The sequence below is a fragment of the Psittacula echo genome (genome assembly GCF_963264785.1).
Source record: "Psittacula echo genome assembly, chromosome: 4".
Lineage (NCBI taxonomy): Eukaryota > Metazoa > Chordata > Aves > Psittaciformes > Psittacidae > Psittacula > Psittacula echo.
The window spans coordinates 66,955,549-66,965,736 of record NC_137738.1 but is presented as its reverse complement, the minus strand read 5'-3'; the positions used below and the strand labels follow the sequence as shown (position 1 = coordinate 66,965,736).

The 10,188-nt window shown below is 35.0% G+C and overlaps 1 protein-coding gene across 1 annotated transcript; it reads left to right on the top strand.

The window, feature by feature from the left end:
• Positions 1-1,273: 1,273 nt before the first annotated feature.
• MANEA (mannosidase endo-alpha) lies at positions 1,274-9,935 on the top strand (the record flags this gene model as incomplete). The annotated part of the gene is made up of 4 exons (XM_080614829.1): positions 1,274-1,832; positions 5,220-5,329; positions 8,165-8,241; positions 9,299-9,935. The coding sequence occupies exons 1-4, from the start codon at positions 1,283-1,285 to the stop codon at positions 9,933-9,935; spliced, it is 1,374 nt and encodes a 457-aa protein (XP_080470955.1). The 5' UTR covers positions 1,274-1,282.
• Between the last annotated feature and the right edge of the window lie 253 nt (positions 9,936-10,188).

Genomic DNA, 10,188 nt, shown 5'->3' with positions numbered 1-10,188 from the left:
TCGTGTTGCTAATCCAATTCAGACTGTATTGTTAAAATGATATTCTAAAATTCCTTATCTGAGGTTAGCACAGCTGTAACACAGAGTGTTGTGACAATTGAGCTATATGTTAATGCACTTTAACAGTAGTAAAGGACATTGGTAGGAAACTAAGGTGAGGTACTTCATAAGTATTTTAAGAAGACTTCTGTGTATCTCAGTACCTTAAGGTAACACCTAAATTTAGAGGTTGATGGCAGAAATACAGAATCAGAGCTATGCTATGTCTAATGGCTGTTGAATCAGAAATTTGTTCTAAGATTTTCCAGGTTAGCGTTGTCAGTTTTATGCATAATCTTGTTCCACATAATTCTGTGATAACCTAAATTTCACTAATCCTTGTCTCAGGCTGTCTTGTGTTGAATATTGAAAAGGAATTAAAGTTATAAATAATTAGGCATTCAGTTATACTGTCTTTCTTCCCTCTACTTTCAGGGCTCAAATCTTGTTGTATACTGTTGGTCTTGTGTTGAATTTAGTCCTGGAATTCTACATGAAGTGTCATGCAGCTGTGACATTGTACTACCAGACTGCCAACAGCTAACTTTCAGGCTTTCTGGTTGAGGTTCATCCTTAATACTGTGCTGTTTTTTTTGTTTACATAATTCAGAAAACAAATCAGAATTTTAAATCTCTGAAGCCGCAAAGCATTGTTGCTTTGAGTTTAATTTGCCAAAGTATATAATCAATGCATTCCTTAGCTAAACACAAAGTGGTTGGTCCGAAGCCAGTCAATAGGTTAGCAAATGAAATCTGTATTTGGAATATAAGCTGTACTTCTGTCATATCTCATTTTGTCATTTAACTCTTGTTCTGCTACGTTTTTCTCCTTTCATGGCTTCTACTTTTTACCTTCTGTTTTCTGTGCTGTTTTTACCAGACTTGTCAAAACATGATACTTCTGAAATAATATTACAAGAATTTCCATTTCAGGGGATTTGTTTGGGTTAGGAAAACAACAAAGTTCAAAAAGGTGTTTTATAAAATAAATGAGTCCTTGGGGGTAGAACCTCAGAACCTGACACTCATTCTCAAATACAGAAATGTTTTTTGTCACCCATTGCCTCGCCCTGGGCTGTTAGTTATACAGTTTGTGTATGCATCACATTATTTCTGTTATGTAGAAACTTTATGAAGCATTTCATACTGTTGAATTAGGTAATAAGAAATCTGACCTTAAAATATTTGTCTTTTGATCAGTTGCGGCCAAAATCCTTCTGTTTGGATTCTGAACTATGACATCATGGCAAGATTTCGCAGAAGAACATGCATCATTTTGTTGCTTTTTATTTTGTTTATTTGCTCCATAATGATGGCTTTGAAGACACTGAGACCTGACAGAGCTGGCTTTGGGGATCCGTTTGGACTTGGTTTGTTGCCCGAGCTTCAACAACGAACAGTGCGCTTAGACAATAAACAGAATTCACTAAGTAGGGTTCAAGGAGATACTGTAACGCATGTCAGTAATTTGCATAGTATCGCAGTGAATACTATGAAAGCATCTGTGCCTCCTGTAAACAAGCTGGAAGAAGAGCTGTCATCTCCTAATTATAACTTTCACATATTCTACTATAGTTGGTTTGGCAATCCACAGTTTGATGGTAAATACATTCACTGGAACCATCCATTGTTGCCACACTGGGATCCCAAAATTGCAAACAACTATCCAAAGGGAAGACATAATCCTCCTGAGGACATTGGGGCCAATTTTTATCCTGAGCTTGGATCTTACAGTTCCAAAGACCCTTCTGTCATAGAAGCCCACATGAAGCAAATGCGTGCAGCTTCAACTGGTAATGAATGTTAAAATTTCAGCATGTTGTTTGTTTGTCCAGCCTTAAATATATGAGTGAACACAACTGACCCATTCTTCCATTTTTCTATGTAATTCTGGAAATTAGAATGAAACTACTAAATGTCTTTGTATTTCTGAGTTTTAACTCCCTGCTGAAACCTACATCTTCAGAGCTGTGTCTGATGAGTGTAACAGCACAGAAATAGAAGAACTGCATTTGTAATCCTTTAGGTGCATGTTTCATGACTTACAGTTAAGCATTGGTAACATATGTAGAAAATACAGAAAATACTGTTAGAATAGATTAGGTATATTATTTTTTGAAATTAATACTTCAGTTTTAGAAACAAGTTTGAGCAAATCCTGTTAAGATGGTTATGAAGCAGTATATTCAAATAGGAGCTTTGTTTTTCTGAATTTTTGTATGCAATAACAATTGTTTATTAATACCTATATCAAAGAGCGTGTAGAATTATAGCTTTTATGCAATTAAAATTTTATACAGTGTATTTATAGGTGTTCTTACTATCTATGCAAACGTCTAATCCAAACCTTGAACTCAGGTACAGTAGTTTCAATGTAGCTAGTTATAGGTAATTTCTTTGTCTAAAAGTATATTTTTTTCCCAACACAATTTGATTTCTTAGGTGTCATTTTCTGTTGTTGGACTTTATAGTCATTGTTACATTTATCTTCTTTAAAATAAGTAGTCATATAGGTTACTATTAAACTCTAAAAAGCTTCTGTAAATGTAGTTGGAGCAACATGACCAGAGCTCGTAGCATTATTTAGAGTGCTAATCACCTTGAGTTGAATCACTTTGATTCACCCAATCAAGGTTTGGTTTAAATGTTGTATTCCCATTAGTAGTGTTTACTTGTATAATGGTTACTTCTTGGATACTGTTTTCTTCTGGTTTTTTAACCTAACCTGTGTTTTGTACAAGGGTTAATACAAATGTAGGAAATTGCTCATCTTTTTCCATAATACAGTAACATTAACAAGAACACCAGCAACTGTGGGAAGACTTACAGAGAAATCTCTCGTATTAGTTGCCAATAAGCACTTTTTTAGTCTTATCTAAAGCAAAATAATGCATGATAAATGATGAAAGCAGAGAGGGCACTTGTAGCTTCAGAAGAATCTGTGATGCTTCTCATCTTAATACAGATTTCTAATAAAGCTGAACTGCTGGTGGAAAAGGTGCCAAATACTAGGGAAAATGCTTTGCAAAAGAAGCTTTTTTAGTAGCTTAAAGTTAGTTTTCCATTTAAAACTCAGCAGTGTGAAAGAATAGTTCTTGCTTACTGTGACATACTCTTTGTAACATACTACTTGTATTTGTCAAAAGTGATTTTTTTCCTGCTGTTATTCTGACTTATGGGTTTAAGTATATATATGACCAACATAAATCATCAGCTTTTTTCCTCAGGTAGTTACTTCTCATATAGTTTGTTTGTTTTAAATAAGAATTATAATTGGTTCATTTTTGTGTACTATGAGGTTAACTATTTGCAGTTCCTTCTTTTTGAATCTTAGCCAATGTCTAATCCATGACTGCATTTTACATTCTGCCAATTTTTCATCTAACTTTTTCTTGAGGCTTTATCAAGGAACTTACAAAAGGAGAAAAATGTAAGTGATTCTTTCAGCCAATATAGTGTAATGATCAAAGGCATATAAGAGATTGGAGCAGCAGGAGTCTCATGCAGTGCTTCCTTGTATTCTTATATTTTAGAATTCTTATTTATTAATTTTCTATTTTGTAACAGATTAATACAATAGATTTTATTCCTCAGATTGCTTGGTGAAATTTATTTTCTTGCACCAGCCTGTTTTTGTGGTAGTCCAGTATGAAGTCCTTAATTTGTCTTAGGTGACTACTCTGATTTAAAACACTGTTGTTTTTGCTGTTGAGTCCATCTTCTTTTAGTTTCCTGAAGTGGTACATAACTGTTTTTTAACCACAGGAAGGAAAATAATAAGTAGCATTTCATGGGGCAGGACTAATGCAAATGTGGTTTTACGTTCCTCGATGAACAGTTACGTCTCCTGAACTTTTCTCTGTTTCCTAAAGGTATAGCAGAGGGTCTTGACAGATGCTGTATTCAAGGTACCCTGAGTATAGTTACTGTTCTACTTTATGTCTTACTCATCAAAAGATGGGTGGTAAAATACTGCATTTTTCTTGTTCTTGAGCAGTTAGTCTATTATTTGCAATTCTGTTTTTGATAAAATGTGGAGAGAATGTGCTGAGGGTAGTTGAACTACCTTCTATGCATAGTGATCTCAAATTTCTGTTTTTGATGTTAGATGATTATGTATTCGTGCTGATTTATGATTTCTTTTTCATAAATTTGGAGGCTTTTTGGAAATTGTTAGTCAGAAATGTTATGATGTTAGTAAAATAGATGGAATTTATATACTTTGCTATCTCAGTCACCTGATTTGTGTACTTAAGTCTTTGCCTAGTTAAAAAAATCACATTGCCTTATTCTTCAACATGTTTTAAATAGTATTTATTTCTTTTTGTCTTACCTATTTCCTGATATTATTTCCAGCCACACACCTAAAAGTTCTAGTTTACTTATCTAGCAGCATTTTATTTTAGAAGCGAGGGACTTAGCCTGTCTGGAGAGGTGTGTGTTCTTTTGCTTTCATGGTGAGGAAAAATTACAGTATAGGGACATTGTTATCTTCTTTTTTTGACAGGAGTAGTAACATTCTTAAACTATAGGTAATCACTCAAGCATTTTTTTTTAGGTAATAAATTTAAAACTAATTTCACATGGTTGGAAGGGTGGATTACACCATAATAACTGCTTTTAGCAAGAATGAAGGTTACAGGATTACAGTCACTGTTTCTAGTATGAAGTGGGTTTTTTGTAGTGCAGCCAGATGTACAATGCAGAAATACAGTGGCCAATAAAGTTTCATAAAATAAGAATCTCTTATCACATGCATATCCCTCATCTTTTGAGTGTTCTGTAACCCTATGTATCTTGGTATTCTTTGGCTGTACTGTGGCATAGCTATAGTGCCTTAGTTGGGAGCATTCTCCTCCTCTTCATACAACCTAGAAGTTAGAATGCTGTGTGGAAAAGTGGGAGGAAATGGTTCTAAGTGTTAGGCTTGGAACACTGAGTACAGATCTGTTGTCTTGACAGGTGATCTTGCCACTGTTTGTGGTGTTGTTTTTTAAACAATAAAAGAAGTTAAAATCCACTCTGCAAATACTGAGATCTCACATTTGTTAAAAATATGAAATTCTAAGTTGTATTATGTAGATTTCACATCAAACAATAATTAAAACTCATGACAGTGTTCCATTGTACATGTTGTGTGTTAAACAACATGATTTAAAACTTAAGTTTTGTATTTTCAGGTGTAATAGTGCTTTCATGGTACCCACCGGGTATGGCTGATGAAAATGGAGAACCAACTGATGATTTAGTGCCTGTTATTTTGGATTATGCACACAAGTATAATCTAAAGGTAAAGTATTTTTAAGATGCATAAAATAGCACTGTTTAGAGTAGTAACCTTGCTGAAAGGTTAAACTACAGATATTAAACTATATTTGACTTGTATAGACTAGGGAGGCTTGTCATGTAATGGTGACTTCTCTTTCTGTCTCCTGTTACACTGCGCTTCCTTTGATTCATGGAAGCTAAGTAGTGCTTACCCCGATCAAGGACTTTTCAGTCTCTCATGCTCTGCCAGTGAGGAGGGGCATGGGAAGCTGGGAGGAAGCAGAGACAGGACACCTGACCCAAACTAGCCAAAGGGATGTTCCATACCACAGGATGTCATGCCCAGTATATAAACTGTTACCTGGAAGGCCCAGATCACTGCTTGGGTTGGGCTGGGTGTCAGTCGACGGGTGGTGAGTCTCTCTCTCTCTCGGGTTGTATTCTCTTCCCTTGTTATTTCCCTTATTATTATTATTGGTGGTAGCAGTAGTGATTTGTGTTATACCTTAGTTACTGGACTGTTCTTATCTCAACCCGTGGGAGGTACATTCTTTCGATTCTTCTCCCCATCTCTCCATGAGTGGGGGGATGAAGAAGCGTCGGGGGGGTGAGAGAGTGGCTGCATGGTTCTGAGTCAACTGCTGGGCTTGAACCACAACAGCCATGACCGGCATTTTTTCTGTTTCGGTTCAGATCTGAAGCTTACAGAATCTGAGGTGTGGTGGTGTGGATTTTTTAATTTTATTTTTAGGAAACAGTTTTTAAAGTTCATCAATATGTTGTTTTCAGATGAGTCTTGGGTGTTGAGGAAAGTACTAAATTTTTTCAAAATATCATGGAATACAGTGATCAGTAAACTAAGGATCTTTTGAAGAAAGACTAACCCCATTTTTTTACATTACCTTAAAATTTGCTGGCACCTGATTGTAGAGGTCAGGAGTAAGCATCTATGAATAACAAAGAGGGATTTAGAAGTTCTAGTTTGAATGAATGTTGTTATTCCAGGAGGTATCAGGAACATTTGACTTGGACAGTAAGGTCAAAGAGGTACTGCTTTGACTTTAGATTACTCCAGGGCATGACAGCATATAAAGGCTAAATTATTGGCTTCCTCAAACAGATGAAATATCAAATTAATTAAAGACTATGTGAATTGATCAGTAGAATATAAAATCATGGCTAGATTTGTTTATTTTTAGTATAAAATTGTTTTTTCTCTTGGGATAAAGAAAACATGCATTGCCTTTCAGTCTTGCTGAGTAATAAATGTGAGGGTTTAGATTATTTAAGTAGCTGTATGTGTGTCATCTCTGGATAGTGTTGTCTGTACTGGGGACTAAAAATATAGTCTGCTCATCCACTCTGGTTTTAGTTATGCAAGTTGCAGATTCCTAGAGAAATCTGCTGTCAGTAGTAGTATCTGTAGATTCTTTGACAAGCAGGAGGAAAGTAGGAAGGTTGAATTGCATACAGAAGTAATTCTGAAACTGTTAAAAATGCTGTGTGAATTACATTATATGACACGAATTGCACAGATGTAATGGTAAATTATTAAAAAGAAAAATGAAAAAAATTATCTGTCCCTAAAATTTTCAGATTATCTATCTAAAGGAGCTTGCTCGCATATAAAAGTTGTTATCATTCAAGTCTCTCAGAAGAACCAAGGCAAAATGAAATACTCTGCCAAGGAAAATGCATGTAATAGTATGGTAATATTAGAATATGGATGGAACTAGTGTTACTGCTTGGGATAATTACTGGAATACAGGTATTAAGTATAGCTACTACCAGGGAATGCTGCCTAAATGCTGTAAGGTTTTTTAACCATTCTTGCACTAGTAAGTTATCATAGTTGAGTGTTAGGAATGTTGGTAGACCAAAACCAACATACAAAATACATTTCTGTAATGTCTGCTAAAAGATACGTCCTTTTGATTTGTCCGGGTTTGATAGTTGGTAATGAAATATGAAATTATAGTGCTCTTCAACTTGTCCTGCCAGTCCTAGTGATTTAGTCTAACACTGTATTTTTCTATAGTTTGTACTTAATAGAGATAGATACTGGCTTCCTACAATGGAATTTTGCTACTGTTGCAGGGTTGTTGAATATTTTCCTAAATGCTTTCTGCTCTAAAATTGCTTCTGAAAAACTAGCTGTGCTTGGATTAATGTAATATACTCTTCCATTTAACTGTATATTTGAAAACAATGGCAATTTTCATTGAAATTACTTCACATATATAGGTTAAATAATTCTATAAACTTCAAGCTTGAAATTCATAACAGTAGCAGTACATTATATTAGATTTAGTTCCAAGGATTTATTGCTGTTGATAAATCTATAAAATTTTAAATTATAGTTTTCATATCCCATATCTTAAACTCTATATTTTGACACTGAAAATTCTCCTTGGATAATTACCTATGGCAAATTTAATACATTGTTTAGAAATTAAATACTAAAATTCTTCTTTGGTTAATAATTTATTTGACATTCAAATAGATAATAGTTTATTTCAGTTTTCAGTTTCTGATGTAGGGTTTTTTAAGTTTTCTGAAGTATGTTTACGACCTGCTGTAGCCTAGGGGGAAAAAAAAAATCCAACAGTGTGTTTTGGGGTTTGTTTCATTTTTTTAAAAAAACCTTAATATTTACTCTGTTACCATACTTCCTTGGATCTGAAGCATCTAATCTTAAGAGTGCACGAATTGAATTAGGGTTCGATTATTCTCAAAATAGACAAATGAAAATGTTTGCTCTGTGAAGGGAAACTGTATTTAATGTGACTGGTACTTGCTTCATGTATTCAATAGTATTTTACATTTGTGTTGCTCTTACTGTGATTTCATCTTTCAGGTCACTTTTCATATTGAACCATACAAAGATAGAGATGATCGCAGTATGTACCACAATGTCAAATACATCCTTGACAAGTGAGTTCTTCCACAATGGTTTCCTTTGGGGTTTGTTACATGCTGGTTTAGGGGACTTCTGTATATTGTCTAAAGCTTGGAAGTATATACAAAAATGTGTACGAAGACTGAAGAGAACTGTAAGAAACATTGTTCATATTACAGTGGTACGAAACTCAGTCTGATTTTTAAATAGAGAAGGGTGAATTTTACATAGAAACTCAAATGTAAATTGCTTTCAACATCCATTAGTATCACAAGTCATGATACTTCAGATTAAAGCAGTTAAAGTGGTAGCTGCATGATATATAAATAAAACATACATTTTTATAGTGACAAACTAGCAGCTAGAGCTTTAATGTGTTGAACTCTAGTGATTTTAATTCAGCTTGACAAATTCTGTACAGTTATTAGTTGTTTTGCTTGTCAGTGTCCCTTATACTGTCTTATTTAATACTAAATTGCCCTCCAGAATAAAAGCTAATTCCTGTTGTGCAGATTTGACACTGTTACTAATTTCTAGTAATTTGAAGGTTTTTGCAGATTCATTATTTAATCTTTCAGCAAACACTGGACTGAAAATTTATATGGATTGCTATGTACATGCACTGTTTTGTTAAATTGTTTTTTGGAAGTTATTTAGAGTAGTTAGCATTGGAAAGTACCTTAAGATCATGTAGTTCCAACCCCCCTGCCATGGGCAGGGACACCTCACACTAAACCATGCCACCCAAGGCTTCGTCCAGCCTGGCCTTGAACACCGCCAGGGATGGAGCATTCACTGCCTCCCTGAGCAACCTCTGCCAGTGCCTCACCACCCTCACAGTAAAGAACTTCCTCCTTATATCCAATCTAAACTTCCCCTGTTTAAGTTTTAACCTGTTACCCCTTGTATTATTATCTCTTTATAATTTTCTGCATTTTCCTGCTGCATTTCTGCAAACTTTAAAGTGCTTCTGAAAGAAATGTTTGCTAATACTTACTTCGTTTTACTTATGGTCAGGTGGTCATTTCAGTTTGTAAAACAGTATTTTCCAAATGGCAAATTTTGTATTAACAATACTTGTTTGCTTTGTAGATATGGAGGCCATCCAGCCTTTTACAGGCATAAGACCAGCACAGGCAGATTGCTTCCCATGTTTTATGTTTACGATTCTTACGTAACAATTCCCGAAATATGGGCAAATCTGTTAACTGTTTCTGGATCCCAGACTATTCGAAATACTCCATATGATGCGTTATTCATTGCACTTCTTGTAGAAGAAAGACATAAGCATGACATTCAGAGAAGTGGCTTTGATGGAATGTACACTTACTTTGCCACCAATGGCTTCTCCTATGGCTCATCTCATCATAATTGGGCAAGTTTAAAAGCCTTTTGTGATAGTAACAACTTGATGTTTATTCCAAGTGTGGGGCCAGGGTATATCGATACTAGTATCCGACCGTGGAACAACCACAATACCCGTAATCGTGTCAATGGGAAATACTATGAGACTGCTTTCAGTGCAGCCCTTTTGGTGCGACCAGAAATTATTACTATTACATCTTTTAATGAATGGCATGAGGGAACTCAGATTGAAAAAGCTGTCCCAAAACGGACTGGACAAGTGGTTTATCTCGATTATAAGCCACATAAGCCAAATGTTTACCTAGAGCTTACTCAGAAGTGGTCTGAGAAGTACAGAAAAGAACAAGAACAGTGGCTTATGTGAGCTGTTGCTGCTGCAGTTGTTTTTGAACACATTGACTACATTAGGAAAGAAATAAAGATCTGAAAAATCTGCTAGTATATCCTTATTATAGGTGTGGTTGAATTGTATCTCTTGAATGTGTTAGTACTTGAATATGCACTACTACTGAATTTGAATTTTGATGAGTAAAAATATGATGAGAATATTGGCATATCTGTCTTATTGAGTATTGCAGTTCAGGAGTATTCAGGGAAAATGATGGGACTTTTTTGTT